The sequence below is a fragment of the Sipha flava genome, unplaced genomic scaffold, assembly GCF_003268045.1.
Source record: "Sipha flava isolate LNK unplaced genomic scaffold, YSA_version1 67_pilon_pilon, whole genome shotgun sequence".
Taxonomy (NCBI): domain Eukaryota; kingdom Metazoa; phylum Arthropoda; class Insecta; order Hemiptera; family Aphididae; genus Sipha; species Sipha flava.
The window spans coordinates 333,645-354,438 of NW_020273607.1; the positions used below are offsets into that span (position 1 = coordinate 333,645).

The 20,794-nt window shown below is 26.9% G+C and overlaps 1 protein-coding gene across 1 annotated transcript; it reads right to left on the reverse strand.

Annotated features, from left to right (window-relative positions):
- Positions 1-978: 978 nt before the first annotated feature.
- LOC112691840 (lysine-specific demethylase 4C-like) lies at positions 979-20,714 on the reverse strand. Its single transcript, XM_025566252.1, has 15 exons — positions 20,302-20,714; positions 18,005-18,141; positions 7,081-7,170; positions 6,796-7,014; positions 6,527-6,711; positions 6,259-6,412; positions 5,462-5,775; positions 4,472-5,403; positions 3,469-3,596; positions 2,996-3,241; positions 2,753-2,899; positions 2,515-2,688; positions 2,281-2,439; positions 1,234-1,332; positions 979-1,169 (listed from the first exon to the last, which is right to left on the reverse strand). Exons 2-15 carry the CDS (start codon positions 18,128-18,130, stop codon positions 1,026-1,028), a joined length of 3,117 nt encoding a protein of 1,038 aa, XP_025422037.1. The 5' UTR covers positions 18,131-18,141; positions 20,302-20,714; the 3' UTR covers positions 979-1,025.
- Between the last annotated feature and the right edge of the window lie 80 nt (positions 20,715-20,794).

The following is a 20,794-nucleotide window of genomic DNA, read 5'->3' on the forward strand; positions in this document are numbered from 1 at the left end:
TTTTATTATATTTTATTTTACAATACACAAATCACAAAAAAAAAAAAATAAAATAAAAATGTATCTACAACACATATTTCACTTATTTTGATAGATTTAATGATATTAAAACCCATATTGTGAATATTCACAAAATACTAATAGAGACTGAGTTTAAGTTATATACAAATCAAAAATTATGATCAATTAAGATATTTATGAATAAATATTGCTAATTTCCTACTGAAATTTAACTTCCACAAAAGTGATTGAGAAGTACATTAATAGATAAAAATAAACACTGGTAGAACTAACGAATCATAAATATCTTACTCATGAGATCACATGCAAATTTCTTAAACTATTTAATTATTAAACAGAAATAAAAATCAAAATATTACATAAAGTAAATACAGTAAATTTGCATTGAAATGCTAATAATAATAGTAATCTATAATAATAGTTTTTAAACCAAAATAAGTAACACGAACACATTTGTTTAATACAATTACAATGATTTACAAAATGTTAGATTTCCCTTAAAATTATTTAGTCAATGAAAAAATACATTGTTTTTTTGTTTTTGTTTAGATTTATAACAAAAATTATTATACATTGTTATTAAGTATGATTATAAAAAATATTTGTTACATTAACAATGTTGTGAGATAGGACGAACAAATCAGCAGGAACAATTCATAATATAATAATAATAAAAAAAAAAAAATGAATAATAATTAATGATATACTTAGTAATTTAACTATACATCAAAAAATGGCAACTGAAATAATTGTTAATCAAAAAGGTTAAATCATCATTGTATGAGAATAATTTAAGTTAAAAGTATTCCAAAAATTAAAAAATAGTGTTATTTTTGTTTAGTACGAAGTAAAATTGTTAGATATTGAATATTTCTTATTTTTAAAAAGTATTTACAAAATCTTGATTTTTTTTTCATTTGGATAAATGTAATTAAAAGATTACGATTAAAAATATGATTTTAATCATATAACAAATACACTGAATATTTTAAACTATAAGATAATTATAAAAGATTATAATTATTATCTTTTTGATATTTAGCTAATCCTCGCTTGGCTTGCGCTTTTAAACGTTTAATAACAAATTCATCATCACTGTATATATCCTCAAGACATAAACAACATGATGTACCATCAACAAATTTGACCTGAAAAATCCATTAACATTATTAATACATATAAAAATTAAAACAAATAATTATTCACACTTACTGTAAATATAGGTTTATAATTTAATCCCAAAAATACACCTTTATCGCCACATTCCAATTCTATATCTTTGTTAATAGGAGGATAATTTGTTTTATAGTTCTAAAAAGCAAAAATAAATTATAAGTGATACTCTTATAAGTAATATTTTGTATAACTGAAACTTGATTTGTAAACATTTTTAAATTAACAGTGAAATGATAATGCAAAAAAAATCTAATAAGAAAATCTGTATTACAAAACAGCGTCATATTTATGGGAGGGGGCTTGAAACCATCTAAGCTCATTCGACATTTTAGAAAAAAATTTAAATCTACTTTCATCCTATAAAATGTAAATTGTAGAAGCTCATATTTATTATTGTTTTATGAATTATTAGTTTCATATTGTTTATGTTAAGTAGTGTTATTATGTAGGTATTTAATTTTATTTTATTCCATTAATTTTGTAAAAAGAGTTATAATTATGCAATTAAAATTGTTTACTAAAATTCTAAATTTTGTTTTCAATTGATTGAACTCTAAAATTTTGTTTATAGGAAATTCCTCAGCCCTCTCAAAAAAAAAAAATTTAACACATTCCTGTTACAAAATAAGCGAATAAAATAATAAGACTGTAATAGAATGACCCATGCCTCTCTTATATAGGTATTTTATATAATAACCTTATTATAAACTTCATCTGTGTTTTGTTGTAGGCTTTTGCAGTATTTTGAAATTCAAGCAAGTTATATTTATGTAAAATTACCGTTTGTAACAGCTCATAACATGTTTAAAATTAAAATATATTCAGAAACCTAAGATCAAAGACATAGACAATTTTCTCCACTTTAAGTTCAAAAATAGATAACATTTACCTTAATATTAAGATAAAAAATAAAGAATTAATAATATTGATCACATATTTGCTTTTTTGTATATTTGCAAAACAAAGACAACGCATGTGGGCGAAGCATCCATTTAATGCTGATTTCCATCGTTATCAAATTATTTGACTAATAGTTATACTACATAAACTTATGGATAATGATTTAATACAGTAAAAGATTACCTTAATTTCTTTAAGACCAATATTATCTGATATTGAACCATCATTGAATTCTACAATGCATAATGGAATTTTATCAACTTTCAAAATTTGACATTTAGCAATTCTATTATATTGTGAATGCTTTGCCCATACTTTTTGGTTTTTACGAATTTCCATTTGCTATGAACATAAATGTTGTAAATGTTAATAGTAAATTAAAAATTCACATAATTTTTTTTTTCTTTTAGAACTTACTTTTTCCCGTACATAACAATGGTTACTACAATGAATTATAAATGTATGTCTGCTTGGTCGATCAATTTGAAATTCAAATCCAGCAAATATTGCACAAGAAATATGAAACCAAGATTCACAATCTCCTTCAGAGCAACGGAAACATTTACCACACGTTAAATTACACACCACACACTGTAAAGCACATAAAATTAAGTTTTTAAATAAAATATTAGGTAAAATTAATTTTAGGACGTACCTTAGTGTTGGATGAAAAATCTGTTGAAAATTGAAGGTTACTTAATGGACTACTGCCATGAACAAGAAGATGACATTCAATATGTGCCCATAAAATATTTGAAGTTCTTTTTAAAGCACCTCCTTTCAATGGACAGTACACACATGGCTATAAAAAAATAAAATAAATATACAACCGTTAAGGATATATTAAATAATAAATGTACGATTTATAATACAGCTACATAATTAATAATACACTTACAGCAATAAATGACTTTGCTTCACAACGATCACACAACCATGAAGCACCTTTGTCAACATCAATACCATAACACACGTGATGAACAGTTAAATAACAATTGTTACATCTGATGAGATCTGTCTTAGAAAATTTGTCAGAACCTTTAATTGCATTTAAGAATAATGTTTTGCTTGATTTAGGTAAAATGGGTAATATTGGCTTCATAGCAGATAATGCTTTATCTCGCCAATCCAAATTGAAAGTTAACTAATAACAAAAAAAATAAAAAAAATTAAATAAAATAAAATTACAAAATTAATACTTCAAAAATGAAATGAATATGTATAAAATATGTATTATTGAAGCAGGTAATTTATGTTTCAGATTATGATTCATTAATATAATTTTAAGACTTTATTTTTTTTTCATACTCAACCATGTGATTGATAAAATATAAATTGATTTAACAATATTTAAATTTTCATTATTATTACCTTTTTACGATTAAACATCATACACAATGAACAATATGGTTCATCTAAACTCCTAAATATATTATATTGTTGTTCGGTAAAAATTGTGCAATTAGTGCTAACCAACGGACTTATATTATTTGGTACAACTGGAAAAAAAACAAATATTTTAATGATTAGTACACAAGAAACAGTAAATTATAGAAGACTTAAGTTGATATTAGTTTGTATAAAATAATAATAAAAGAAGAATAAATATATTCAACATTTGAATGTACTTCTAACTTTAGAATTTATTTTTACAAGTCGACGATTAATCATAGCTAAAAATATATTAAACAAAGGATAGAATTTAGAATAATTAAATGTTTTTTCTTTTTTTTAAATTAAATGTTTGAATTTTAAGATTTTAATTGGGTAGTAGAATAAAGAGTTATAAGAATGTTAGTGATTTCATGAAGTAGCATATTACACTATTAGTAAAATATTTCTTATATAAAATAGATTATCTTGTAATTTAAATGATGAGATAACAAGTGGTGTTTCCATAGGGTATACTACGTATACTCTCATATATTAAGCACTTCACAAAGAACTATTAAATGTAATTTAATTATTATTATATAATTAGCTTAACAAGTTTTAATTTTATAATACATTATATAATATAATATAATATATATACATTCAGTTTTCCCTCAGACAATTAGTGTATTTCTATGAAATAACTATTGTTGGTATACTATGTATTTATGATGGTATTAATTTATTTAAATAATTTTAATTTATATTTCTGTAAAAAAAAAAAAAAAAATATATATATGCAACTTCAATTTTTTGTTAATAATTAGAATTCTTTCATATCAGTACCAAAATCATAAAAATGTTCATTTTTACATTCGTTGGCGTAGTATACCCTCAACAAATTTGATAAGAATATCACTGGAGATAAAATTGTTATAAACACAAATCCTAAATTAATGAGTTACACGTTGAATACTCTACTATGTGAAAAAATACATACCTTCAATGATGTTATCATCTTTTTTACGTATGGGCTCAAGAGTTGGTTTTTCAACTGTCAAATAATGCCTCCCAGGTTTTATTGGTATTATATTTACAGCTGGAGACAATATTAATGGAGTTGTTTTAACATAAGTATGTTGTTGGTGTTTTGTATTGTACTGATGAGTTAAATTGGTATGAGTTGAGTTACATGAAGTTTCCAACTTAATAGGTGGTATTGGTTTTAATAAATTTGTATCATTATTGGTATATAAATCACCTTTATTAAATAATAAGTAATCATTATTTATATTGTTGAAAACTGTGGAATCTGAATCATTTGTTTTAAAACATTTTTCAATTTGAGAATCTTCTGAATGACGTTTTATATCCATAGAATTGAAGGTTTCTGCATTTATGGGCATAGTTAAAACTTTTTCAATGTCACATTCACTATCTTCATCACTCACATTAGTCATTGGTAATCGGACAACTTTTTTTTTTGCCCGAGATTTTGTTTTTTGTGATTTTTTACTTTTTTTGGATTTGGTACTTCTTTTTGACTCTTTCTTTCTTGACCTTTTCTTTTTGCTTTTTTTCTCTGAGCCATAACTGTAATCACTATCACTTGTTAATTCCATATCATCTATGATTCTATCATTTTTTTTCATTAGCCTGGACCCAACATTATTATAAGATACTTCAGTAACATCCATTTCATCCGCTTTAAGCCAAATATCTTCCATTACTTCTCTTTGTTCATCATTAAGTTCATCATCATATTCTTTATCATCTAGTTCACGTATCATTTCTCTGACATCTGAAGGAGGCACATACATTTCTTTACTTGTATTAGCTTGATCATCAAATAGTTCAGAATCTGGGAGTTTATGAGATACAGGGTGGCGTTTCCTTCCAGAATCTAAATAAAGTTTTGGAATTCCTAGATTGCTATAATAAAACAACAACATTTTAATATGAGTTTGTGTTAAATGTAATATGAATTTACTTTCTATTGCACAGTATGTCCCTTTCACTTGGTAAAGGTGCAGCAAATACACGAGATGGATCTTCAGGATGAGGACCAATATCGTTTCCTTGAAGCCACGATTCATATTTTTCAGGTTGTATTCGTTTGACAAATGTATCCATGCTAATTTTTACTGTATCTTGTCGACAACGGCACTGAGAAGCTCTTTTTCCATATTCAACCCAACGTGGTGATGCAAAATTGGTTGATTCAGCCATGTTGAATCCATGATTAAATCCAGCATGATAACCATAAGGAAATGTTATCATGAATTCACCTCTCTCCTGAGTTATCTGAAAAAAAAAATAATGTAAAAATAATTAATAGAAAACTTTTCTTTTTTTTAAATTAATATTGGAAAACTATGTATGACATAGTACACATGACTTATTAAAATTAGACATTTTAATCAATTTATAGAAAAGCAATTTTGATCAAAAATCTTTACAAAATAACATAATATGTATAATACATTAGACTGAAAAGTGATATTATTTAGGTTATGTTGGAATAATTTAACTTAAATTTTCATTTATATAGTTGATATATCTAATTATATTGGTGTTTTTCACAATTTCAAATAAAGCTATAATATTTAAATTTCTAATAAAATCAATTTAGAACCTAAAATTATTGGTAAAATACAAAAGGAGACATTTGAAGTGAACATAATTTTTATCAGGTTTTGACTAAAATATATGTAATTCCCTTATAAATGAATTATTATTTCAAAATTATTTATAAAAATGTAATGTTTACAATTTTTAATCGCTTACTTTGTTAAATGGTATGGAATACTGTTTTAACATGTGAGGAGATATAACAGTCATCTTGTGTCTAAGAAATGCAGGACATGTTGCCGCATCAGTTGGGAAAAATCCAGTAGCTAATCTTTCTAAACGACGTCCATGTTCCGGAGGGATTGCATACCTAAAATAAAGTATGGTGCACTTAATTTTAGTTAATATTATAAATATGTTGAATTATTAATATCACATAAATAGTTATTACATTTATTATGCTATAATATGAAAATCATGTTACCATGTTTTAGGATAACCTTCATGAATATAGTTTATACTGTATAAATCCATGTCTTCAGTATGCCAAGCAAATGATGTCTTCCACATACCAAAATAAAGATAAGCTGTATTGACACCCTCAATACTGATACCATAATCTTCATTCACATAATCTAATATTGTACCAAGTCTGTTAATATTCCATACCTTAATTTAAAAAAAAAAAATATATGATTTTATATAAAAACATAATTATTATAAAAATTATTTTAATATAATAGATATACAAACATCAACATCTTTATCAGTGATAGATCCTGACACATCAGCACCATATAATGGAGATTTATAAATAATATTTTTCCAATATTTTCTCTCAAGATCACCATAGTCAAAATGATTGGGTGTTTTATAATCTTCAGACTCTGCCATGATTTTATAATCTGCAACTGTCATAGGTTTCTTCTGTATATTAAGTTGTTGATATAATCCTTGTTTACCTTGTACAACCTAAAATCAATACAATTAATGTATCAAGTTTTTATATATTGAAAGCAAGTATTAAAAGTTTGTTACCTGACATATCGGAGCTGGAATTTTTAAACTCATAATATCATCTTGATAATAACTTGTTTTTCGTGGTATCCATTCGGGTGGTGGTATAACCTAAAATTCAGTAAATATTAATGAACAATTATTACTTGGGCATGAATTCTCTATAAATTCCCTAAAAATCACTAAATATGTTATTCAAATGTGCATTAAAAAAAATATATATCTAGTTGTTTTTATTTTAATATCTAAATAATATTTCCAAAATTATAAATTGTAATTTATATTAAAAAAACTTGTAATAGCAAATAGTTATTTTTCTTTTCCGATTTTTTTCTATCCATAATTTAAGTTTTAATCTAAAACTAAAAATGTAATATTTTTTTAAAAATAACTTTTGAATTGATTATAAATGTATATTTTTAAGTAAATCGAGTACTAATTACTATGAGAATTGAATTGAACTAAAAATTATTTTTTGAATTAGAAAATTTGAATGACTTCCCATTATCAACTAAAGTATTTTATATTTTGAAAAGGAACGTTCCACATCTATAGAACTTATTGATGCAAACTTTAAAAAATGGTAAATGACCACTTTTAATGTCTGCAATTAATCCATCCAGAAATTCACTTTGTTCATTATAAATATGACACTGGTTACAAGTCGATTAAGGTTTTTAAATTAGTTTCTTATTTCTTCAGTAACACAGTGAAACCTACGCGCTAAGTAAGTTGCATGCAATAATTAAGTATACAAATTTTGAATTAATTTACCGGTTTTGATAATGTAAAGCGTAAGGTCAATTACAAATAAAAGCACTTCATCATAGTTTACACTTGAGATCAGAGGAAGTCCAATTATAGGTTAAAAAGCTTAACAATTATCAAATAATTTGCTTTTTATAATCCTTCCGAATTTAACAAAAAAAATATTATCAGGTTCATCACTCAAAAGAGTTTAAATTATTACGTTGACAATAAAGTAATTTTCTGCATCAGTGGTTTTATCAATCGAGATCCAAATTTTTTTCCGTCGATATGGTTTTTAATTTTTTCTATTATTTCTAAAGATATGTTTTCAACATAGCCTTTTTGGAAAGTGCCTTCTTTCAGTATGTTTTTTATAGTGTTAAGTGCCATACATTTTTGAAAATATTTATTTTCCAGTTTATAAACAAGTATATGGGTTGACAACATTGCTTTTCATTGATCTTAATTAAAATTGTTTTTTCTTGTAAAAGAAGTAAATACAAGTGATTTAATTTTTGTTTTACTTAAATTATTATAGATTATTACCTAGGACCAGGGCCCCCGCAAGGGAGGGGGCTGCTGGAAATTGAGTACAGGGGCCCGGTTTTTTAAGGGCCCGTGGGCCCGCTGAAAGAATTTGTAATTTTTAAAATTTTAATAGAAATATTTATTTTATATTAAATAATATTATAAAGTAATATTTTATGAAATATGTTAAATATATATATATATATATATAATAGGTATATTTAGTCATTTTGATAGTTAGAGATGCGGGTTAACGTATGTATGTCTCCGAATATTTTGTACTGTTCCAGTGACTGTAGCAAAAGCAGAGAGATCTTTCAGTAACTTTGAAAATTTACGGAAGACGTGGCAAAGATCTACAACGAATCAAGAACGATAAAACTCACTTGCTCTTCTATCTATGGAAAATGCATTTATGGCTTCGATAATAAATTTTGATGATATAATAACTAATTTAACTGAGTTCAAAGCCCGTAAAATAATATTTTAACTTAAAAAAAATATATTAAATATAAATTAAAATATATCTGTTTTCTTTTTAATTTAGATAATATTGTAATAAAAAATAAAGATATTAATATTGTTAAAATGCTTACGAATCTTGATTTTTTTTAATAATTAATGGTAAATTGTATCATTGAAAGTTTTGTAAAGGCCTAGAATTTGATGTAGGGGGCCTGTCTAGGACGTATTTTACTGTTCGGATATATTGGATAACAGAACATTTTTTTTCTCAGCACTAACTTATTTTACAATACAAAACATATTAATTTGACAAAAATACTGTTTTGTCGAATTTTTCAAAAAATCCTTAACCTAATCATAAGCTTTTAGTTTTGGTCTAAGCACTTTAACTATGGATTCATAAAATACTATACGAAAAATAAAATATGTCTATGGACGTACCATACATAAAAAGATCTTTTTCAAGGCTAATCGAAGAATCTACTATACGTTGCACAATACGTTAAATCAAACAGCGTACCGCACCGTGCACCGACAAACAGGGTGGTAGAGAATACAAAAAGGCAAATTATCAGCCACCCATGTATGATAGAATTCCAAAAAGGATACCAAGAGAAAAATAAAGCCGAGATCTTTCCAATGAAACTAATTCAAACTTCATACGAGAAAAAATGACGAAGCTATATTAAAATCCCCGACAAATAAAACATATATTAAATTACCGACCGCAACAATATTTACTAGTCGATACGAAAGCGAATATAAGAGAGCTGGCAAATCGACGAAAATTCATCTCAACCAGTAACATCGGATGAATTGAAGAAGCAAGGATAACCGACTACGATTATTATTGGTAATTATCGACGACGACTATTAGTGGCCGATTATCAACGTCGACTATCGGTGGCGAATATCGAGAATCTTAAAAGATTGACGAGAACGGTTCGAGCGAACCCGACAATACAGTGTTCCCTGACGTCATATATCGTCGTGGGTGCTGTCAGAGCCGTAACTAGGGTGAGGCGAGCGAGGCACTTGTCTTGGCGCAAAAATATTAAATAATTAACTTATTTTAAGAAATGTTACATCTTGTTTTGAAACCTAATTACAATTTTTCAGATTTTTCCGAATCGTATTATACATATTAAAAGCTGTGAGTGTGACAACCCTACAACCTAGGGGGCGTATTGCTTCAGTTCTGCTTCAGGATAAAAAATGGCTCGGTACGGCTCTGGGTGCTGTACTAATTATCAGCGGCTTACGGGGAAAAAACTTCAAATAGCCTACATACCTTTAGTTCAGATAACTGTACAATTTATACTCGGTTATTTACACAGACAAACTGTATAGTCAAACTGATTATGTGTGGGGTCCTTTACACGCGTTCCTTAAGTGGGGTACACATTAGATTTGGGCAAGTTTGAAACATCGATGTTTACCTTAAAAAGTTTTAAGAAAAATTGTATCTATGTTATATGTATATGTATAAATTGTAAAATTTTTAAATAAATACGTTATTTAAACAACGGACTTCGGATTAGAAAAAAATCGATTTTTTTTCAATACATCGTAATAAAAACATCGATGTATTTTGCCCATCTCTAGTACACACCGGAGCATTTAATTGTAATGTAACAGAGTTCGTGTTCGTTTGAATGTTACAAAAGGTAAACGGAAAGTCTCCGGTAAAAGGGTCCCGTTAATTTCAACCTGGTTAATTTATAAAATAAACATTATAAAAATAATATTTATCTTTACCTAATAGGTATGGATTGTGTATACCGTACTTATCTGAACAAACGCGCTTTTAAAACAACAAGTAGAATGGGAACTGATGATGACTTAAGTATTCGTTTTCGTCGGCTTCCTCCTCAATTCCCGCCACCAATTTGGGATTTTTACCAGAGTACCTTACAGGACAGTAGTAAAACCAACAACGTGTGTGAGAGGTAGAATAATAGATTTAGTCATTTAATTGGGTTCCACAGGCATTTATCCAGGAATTTTTTTATAAGACGGGGGTTTCAACAAATTTAAACTTACTATTTGTCAATATCATTTTGAGAATTATTTGTATTGATTTCGGTATTTGTAAATCTAGTCGATATTAGTTTTTTTTGGATTCAGGTAAAAAAAAAGAACTCATTTTTTTAGTCTGTTTATTTGTTTAAGAGTTTGCTTATAATAATAATAATAACAATTTAGAAAATCAATAAAATAATATTACCTATCTTTTATAATTATACTATGCAAATGTATTATTCATATTATTTCATAATTTTATATTATATAATTATATTTTTTATTGTTATATAATCGTAATGTTCAATACTATTTAGTATATGAACATTGAATTTGAAGGGTGATAATCCAAAACGTGTTACTGCTTACTATACGTAAACTGCGACAAAACACCTTTTCTAAAAGCCGATATATAAACTGCACAAAAAAAAAATTATACAATCTGTATAACGACAAAACCGATAAGATACATTATACAAATTGCAACAATTTATTTTGTATATATTTTATGCAAGAAATATTTCCTCCTACTTTGTGGACATCTAAATCAGAAATTATAACAAATAATGTGTGTGAATCTTTCCATTCAAAATGTAATGCGTACATTTATCATCATCATCCATCACTATATAAATTTATAGACGCTTTACAGAATATTCAAGTTAACACATATATAACAATAAGAAGTGCAAAAGAAGGTGTAGTACAACAAAGAAATAAAATAACAACGTAAAAATACAAATTTATAAACGAACAGCGATAAATGAAAGAAGATGGATGAATTTCAAGATATGAATTTTTTAAAAAATTAGGTTTTAAGAATAAACGGCAAAATGTTTAATAAATTTGTATGTTAATTTACATAAAATAATGTATTATTAATTTATTATTTCAATTTAAATATTTTTAAATCTATTAAAAACAGTATGTACAGTATGTTTACAAGATAGCAAACGATTTACAAACGTTATCGATCATGAAGATAAGTCATCGATAAAATGCGTACTTATTATAGCTGTACCATACATTTATAACTAATTAAATTATAAACGTATATGTGTTATTGTATCGGTATGTATATAGTATCTATACATATGTTATCTATATAAAATAAATTGTCGCAGTTCGTTTAATGTATCTCAGTGGTTAACAATTAGTGTGAAGTCCCGGACCCCTAGCTATAACTTAAATTGGTCCAGGGACTCCTTTTTTGTCAATACTTACTTTTCAATTTTGTTTATTTATGAAAATTAAAAAAAAAATATTGTATAATTTATTTTAATTTGACTAATCTTTTTGTAATATTATACACACACATTTTCTAAAAAAAAAATATTTATGTATACAAATATTTATTTGATTTAACATTTGATTTTACATACAAAATTATTACAATTATTTTTTACAATTTATTTACAAGTTACTTAAATTAGTTATTGTATTAATTTTTGAACTTTATGAGACAAGTAAAACCTTTTATTTTTTGATCATAATTTTATCCAAATCGGCTGTAGGCTTGATGTTTTCACTCTTAAATCAGCATCAGTAACAGTAGGTAGAAAAAGCTTTTTCACATCGATATGTTGTGAAAAAGGGGATCAAATCTTTCTCGGCCAGTTGCTTTTGATCATTTTGAACAATTAATCAAAAATCAATTAGTTTTTTATCGTTGAAAATATTTTTCATCGATCCATTATCCACCAAATCTTGTTCTTGAGATTATCTACTTTTTCAATATCACAGAAAAATGGATTTCTTGTCCACGTATTGTTTGGGTCAGGTTGATGATATTTATTTATACAAAATTGATTATAAATCTTTTTCGCTATAATTGAGTTTCAATAGTCCAAAAATATTAGGAATTTCAAACGATTAAAAAATTAATAATTGCACTAAAACAAAATTTAAACATCATTACAGTACTATCTGACCACGGACCCCCTAAAATCAACTCGCGGACCCCTGGGGCTCCGTGGACCACCAATTGGGTACTACTGATGTACTTATCGATTTTATCGCAGATTGTATAATGTTAATTTTTTTTTCGGCGTAGTTCACATATCGACTTTCAGGTGTAATTTTGTCACAGTTTACTATCTCCCAGATTGCCAACAATTTTAAAACCGAGGCAAACATATATTTAATATTAAAAGTTAAATTTTCAAAATATATTACCATGATGGAATATTTAGACGATTAAGTAAAGCCTTGACCGTACGGTAAAAACCAAAATAATATACGACTGATTGAATACTACCGGCACAAATGAAATCGTATAATGTTAAAAATATGCATTTCGTCGCATACGCCAACGTAATAGGTACCTAAAATAATCTAAGAATAGGTACAGACAATGATATCGTCGTTATCGGGACCAGACGACCGATTAAGCTAATCGATTATTATTATTAGACTGTCGTGTGTCGTAGAAAACTCGAAAACGTTTCCAAGCAAAAATTATCAAAGAAGTAGCATTGATAATATACCATATTATATGATCATAATATTATGACTTGTATTATAATTGGGATTATATTTATATGCATACAGCATGTGTATAATATATTTATACAAACTTTTAATATAATTTCCAAGTCAAAATTCTAAAAATATAAAAATGTTAAAGAAAAAACTGTTTCATATTATTATTATTTACTAAAGCCCTTTGGGCAAAGAGTATATATTAATGATACTATATAGGTTAGGCTGATAAAAATAAGGCTGATAAAGCGAAATTAACATTGAGTGAAATTGAACAATCAATTAATAAGCGACCACATACAGGGCATATAATGTAAACCCGACTAAAAATATTATGTAAACAATTTACTAGGTGAGAATTGAGCGTTGATCTGTTAACAAAAATTCTTAACAAGTACAGGGTATAATATAAGAATGAAATCTGATTAAATTTGAAATAAGCGTATTTTTTTTCTGACTATTGTATATTAATAATATATTGTTCAATATATATATATATGTATTTTTTTTTGATTCATACTTAAAAAAATGCTTATATTTAAATTTATTTTTATATTTTATTTAATGTATTTTTGAAAGAGTTATAATTTATGGGTGGCTTCTTTTATCAAGCATTTTCCATGTACAAATAATATACTGAGAATTACACTTATAGCTATATTATTATTATACTATTGTAATTTTTTCTGGCATTCGTTACAAACGACCGGTGTGTACGTTAAAGGTCGAGCACTACACTGTATCAGTTGTTCGGCGGTCTATCCATTAGTAATTACTAGGACTGGGATTTTAATGCTCTAAAAAATAGCAAAAAATAATTTAAAAATTATAAAAATTTGTTTATTATAGTTTAAAAACAATATTATAAAAGTCAAGTTACCAAACATATTTAATGATAGTTATTTGATATAATAATAAAATAGGTTGCTATTTGTTTAATGTTTACATTTTATTTAAATTTAATCGTCATTGGACAAGAGTCTTGCAGATAGAGAAATTCTTTTGACTGTTTTAATTTTGCTCTATTTTTGATAAAATATGTACAGAGACAGATATGCTCGTATTTATTAGCTTATCAGTTTAGTAGATTAAACGTGCAAGTTTAGAGCGAACAAACGCTGAAACGCGTGATCAAATACCTTAATGTTTAAGAATTAATAGATGTATTTTGAAAAATGCCATAAAAATGCAAAGTTAAATTTGTCATAATTAACTAGATTAAATTAATCAGCATCACTCGAAACACATTTTCTGCTTACGGATCTACATAGTTGAAACATTAGAAACAAATGATGGATTCGTATCAAAATCCCAGCCCTAGTTATTACAAATATGCGTATATCAAATGAATGTACGAGTACATTCCACCGGGCGATTCGCTGCGAGCAACTGGTTTACCGTTCACATTAGCGCCGAGTCGTAATGTAACATTTTTTGATGTTCGTCAAAATACCGCCACTCGGGTGGACCGACGGTGTCGCGAACCGAACAGTAACACTTGAGCGTAACAGTTACAATTACTGCGTTACACTACACCTAATGCTTCGGTGGTTTTAGACGATCATGCCGCGTTCCCCGTCATAACCCGACCGAACTGCCACAACGCGGTCCGATCATAAAACTGCCATTTTTAGGGCCACCCATACTATTAAGAACCCCTCACCTGCAGCCACGTAGTCAGAAAATATTCACTAGGTGCGGTCCCTCCTTCCCGAATTTTTACATTGTAAAAAGGTACTTTTTTTTTTTGTTAGCAGCCCTAAGGCTGGTTGGTAGCAATTTTCCACTCCTGACGCTTCTCAGCTTTTCTTTTTAATTCGCAATAAGATCTGCAGTTCATATCTCTAACTATTTGGCCAATGTAGTCCAGTAGCGGTCGCCCTCTGCTATTATTCCCTTCAATGGTACCTTCTATTATCCTGTTTAGTAGACTGTTATGGCGCAGTACGTGTCCAATTAACTTAGCTCTTCTTGTTTTAAACATCTTCAAAAAGCTTCTTGTTTCTCCGGCTCCTCGATAAACTTCTTCATTAGTAATGTGTTCTGTCCAGCTTATTCTAAGTAGGTTTCTGTAGCACCATGTCTCGAACGCTAGAAGTCTTTTTTTCTGTTTTACCTATGGTCCACGTCTCACTTCCATACAATGCTACACTCCAAACATAAAGCCTTTAGTAGGTTTTTCCTTACTTTTATATCAATATTTCTAGATATAAACATATTTTTCTTGCTCTAAAATGCACATTTAGCTTGGTTTATTCGACTTACAATCTCACGGTGCTATGGCCATCCTTAGTTATCTTGCTTTCTAAGTATCTATATTCATTCACTTGCTCTAGTGTCGCCATATAATGTGATTTGAGTTTGGGTTCCTTCGTTACGACTACAAACGAGGTATTTGCCCTGTTTATTTTCATATTGTACTCATTTTTCATTGTTGAGTAAAAAGGTACTTATAAGTGTATCATTACTACAAATATATAAGAATATAACCTAATACTACCATATTTTATCATTTCGCTTCTCTCTTTGTAATTTTAGTTTTCTTTTAGCACATCATCCACTGAGAGGTATCGTTTAAAAATTAATTCAAATATTAAATATATTAAATAAAATGTATACTATAAATTGTACAAATATTAACGTTATTACTAACGTGCACTGAATGTGAGTGCGAGTGTCCAATCGGCGACCATAATATGATTCTATATTTCTGTATGAATCGATATAATGACGATACCCTCGTTCAAAAGTATTTTTAAAATAGACATACAAGTATAAAATAGTCACTGTCTAGATAAGAATAACGTGCTATTGTAATATGGTACCGGTGTTTGGCTTTAAATAGGAATTATTTTCTAATCAACAATATTATCCTTACTATCTATTCTAATTGTTTATTTGAGTATCATTAGGACGGAAACGCATTTTAATCCCAAAAATAGTTATAACATATAATTTCATATGGTAAAATTGAAGATATCGATAACTAAGAGAACACATGTTCTGTGTTCAAATTTGGCATAGTTGAGATATTAATATTGTTAAAATTGTGGTACACAATATAATCAAGTGCGCATACGTTCTACGTTCGATATTTTATTTTGGATAGTTATTATAAAAAAGAAATATCTGTTTTAGTTTTAAAACTAGGTAAGCAACAAAACTTCTTTAGTGATTTGCCAAAAATTAGGAAAATGGACATGGAACATGTGTGCTCTTAGGTATCAATATAATTAAATAATAGATAAATAATAATTAAATAAAAGTACTTCTTAATTTCATGGGACGGAATAATCAATACCGTATCAAGATATACTAAGAAATATAATTACTTCAGCTATTATTATTTATTATATAAAATGTAAAATAAGATATAATAATAAAATGAAAATCGACTTATACATTTAAAATATTATTAAAATTATTTTCTTTATTTTATTGTGTATGTGTAATTCTTCAAAAACTGAATTAATATAAATATTATTTTTTAAATATGTTTATCAAAATTTGAATTAGGGGCAGTCTTTTTTAGTTTTATTTAAGAATTGTGTTCTTTATATCTTATTTTAAAATTTATATTTGTCTTCTCAGAATAAAATTAATTACAATTACATAAAATTTTATTATTATTAGTCTTAAAAATAATTTTTACAATAATAGTATTATCATGTAGAAGTTTAGTTAGAATTTGTTAGATATATTATTTTGATATTTCATACTACAATAGTTAACAATATTATTTTGTAAGTTTTTTTTTTTTTAATATGTTTATGATTTTTTTTTAATAGTATTTAATTTGAAATTATTTTTATGGGCTACACCAGCGGTTCCCAAAGTGTGCGCCGCGATGTCTGTATAGAAGCGCCGTGCCCTCATGAAATACTATCTGGTTTAATATTTTTCTTATGATTAATCACGCTATGACTTGGGGAAGGGTACCCTGAAAAAACCTTAGATGAAAAAGGGTGCCGTGAGTCAAAAGAGTTTAGGAAGCACTGGGCTACACTATAGATCAGCGTTTCCAAAAGTGTGTTCCGCGGAACTTTAGGGTTCCGTGGGATAATGCTAAGAGTTCCGCCAGATGTATGTGATTATTGAGAAACTTATTTAATATTATGTTTGGAAAAAATATTATTCTATATTATTTAAAAAAATAATAGTTAAGAATAATATCGCTATAAATTATTTGTAATAATTAAATAATAAATGTTTGTTATTTTAATAAATATTGTGTTTTTAACTAATTTTAATAGAGTAATCATTAACAATATTAACAGTACCTACCATTAAAAACATTTCATAGAGTATAGGTTTTTTTTTTTTAGAAAAATTAGAATTGAATTGGAATTAAAGACATTAGGGTTCCGCGAAACACAAACTATTTTTAAATGGTTCTGTGATTGTAAAAGTTTGAGAACCGCTGTTAGAGATAATATTAAATGAAATTAAGTAAATTTAGGATTACTTTATAGAATACGCTCGTCTATAAAATATTGAATTAAAAAATTATATTTTATGAGAAGCTTGATGATTAGAATCGCGTAGTATTTTAGAATTAGTTTATTTATTTATTTATTAATTTTTAATTTCTATTTTTTTATTTTTTATTATTTTATCAACTATTATTAATCAGCAGCTTTAAATTATACAATGAATATATTTTTAAATGGTAAAAACAAATATTTTCATAATTTCATACTTTAGCAATGCCAGCTCTATGAGCATCTTGAGATTCCATGTATTCAATATATCTGCTGAAATTTTGGAACTCAGCCCATGTGGGTCTAAAGACCATGATTCTTGGTGGTTGCTTTTTCGAGCTCATATTTTCTAAAACTATAAAACAGACAATTATATAAATACATTAAAATTAAATTAACAGATTAAAATATTCGTTTTATAGTGTATATGGATTTTCAAGAAATTACAAAAATAGTGCTGAAATTCGAATTCAATGAAAACTTAAGTTTACAATTCTTAGTTATTGATTTCATTTTCAGCATCTCTACTGAACAATAATCCTAATAGAAACTTAAATTAAACTGTATCCATGAAGTTGAAGACTTGTTTGGATATACATCAAATGATAATTTGTATTTCATTAGCTATCAATTTAATGAATTAAAATAGTGACTTGAGTCTTTAATATAGATGGCAGAACTGAAAGGGTTGGTAAAAATTATCTATTTATAAGGGATATTTTAATTTTACAAACAAACATTTTATTGATTAGTTTAGAAAGATGAAATATAATGTTTATTACTACAATTTATCAAATAATACAGATACATAATATGAAAATTATAATTAATTTTACATATCAATAGAAAACCAAAATTAAAACCAAATTTAATATTATATCTGAAATTATATCCTATTAGAACTTTAATAAAAAAAATACCTATGTAGGTACCTATGAGAATTAAAATATGAGAGGTCAAGTCAAAGGTCAGGTTTTAGTTAACTTAACTATACAAATTTACTTGAGCAATTGTATTATTTTTATATTATATATTATTATTATTATTTATTTATTTATTATTATATTATACATTTTTAAATACAATTATATAATAAATAGTGTTTAAGTTGAACTTCACCTGAAAAAAATAGATTATAAATGGTTTTAAGCTTACGATCTATTATCAGCTTATCTATTTAATATATTTAAATTTTTAGGTTTCAAATTTTCTGGTATATCATCCAAAATATTAAACTTAAATGATGAAGACAAGTATGATGTTATATTTTATGCTTTTTTCCCTAGGTACTAAAATTATAGGTTTTAAAATACATAATAGGTACTTTCATAAAAAAATATCTAATTGACACAAAAAAAACATGTATATACCTTTAAGTCAATTAAATTTTTTAATATTTTCAAACTAAAGAAAGAATAGCAAACATATGAATGAGCTTTTGTACTGGTATTGGAAATAAAAATTTGTAAATTTTAGTCAAAATATTTAACTAAAAATCCCCTAGATAATAAACCTATGGTTTTTAATACTTGGAACTTGATAGTAATAGTATATAAGGTTACATCACAAACCTTGAATTAAGATTTATTGCAGCCAATATAAAATAATTGTATGCAACTAGGAAAATTGAACAATTAAAATAAAACAAAAAAGATAAATTGCATAACATTTTTTTAACTATACAGATGTAAAAAAAATATATATATATCTTTATTAATTTTTTAACTTAGAATCAAAAATAAATATAAAAAACAAATAGAAAAAATAAAATAACTTAAAATAATCAGGGTCTTCCCTCCTCCCTCGAAAATATGCCATTGGTAAAAGGAATATAAGTATTTAATAATTATACCAGTTTAGCCTATTAGTTAGTTCATATGTTAAGAATATTATTATTAGGATTCAGATTCCATTACACTTGAAAAATTCTATAAATTGCAGAATATGAAAATATGATACAAATAATTTATGTATTATGCTATTTCTAGTTAATATGCTTTAGGCAAGGAAATGTTATAAATTATTAGTAAATCTTATAAAATATACCTGTCACATTGTAAATGTTAAAACCTATTGATTGTAAATTGTATGTCAATAGTTATGCGGTCGAGTTTTTATCATCTCTATAAATCAAGATACAATTAATATAAGAATTTGATATATTTTTTAAACTGTTATAGCATATTATAATACAGCATAACTAGCTACCTATGTAAATAGCATAATTATAAGAAAGTATGTATTTAGGGTTATTATGGTCCTATCAAGTGAACATCTTATCCCTTATATTTACGTAAAAGGTTTCTGCTATTCATGGCTTGATCAAGTAATGAAAAAAAAAAAATCGTTAAGAATCCGTAATAAGCGCGGGAATATCCAAAATACACGACTAATGTCACATTTTACGCGAGCCAAACGTTAAGTCGAGAACCTCGTCAGTGAACGATTCTCTCGATTTATCGCAAGGAATTTCTTATTATAATTTCGTGTAGCAAACATGAAATGTTGTAACTACCTGTCACGGCGATGTTTTCAGTTGGAAACGTTATCGATCATCTAGCCTAGATTCTAGCAGATAGTGGCTGACGCTTTCATCGTCTGCAAATGAGACGATAATGTTTGACTGGACCTCGGACGGGTACGAAAATTCGCCATTTCAAAAACGCGTAACGTAATCAATGAACCGTCTGTCACTTGACGGCGCGCGGATGAGTCGAATGGGACAAGAAAACGATTCGCGAAATAATAATCAATGGGGATTAACACAATATGATTAAAATGTATCCGAACAAGTTTTATCTGTAAATTAGATCATTATAGAAGAAAACGAATGACATAATAGTATTCACTCAACAGTTGTAGATGTTCATACATTATATTTATGTTGTTATTGTTGTCGCCGAACGCCATTACCAAAACACTGAGAATCTCGTAGACCACAAGCCGACGTATTCGCACATGTACGCAACGGTGCGCAGCGTTCGTACCTTCGGGACGCAAACAGTACG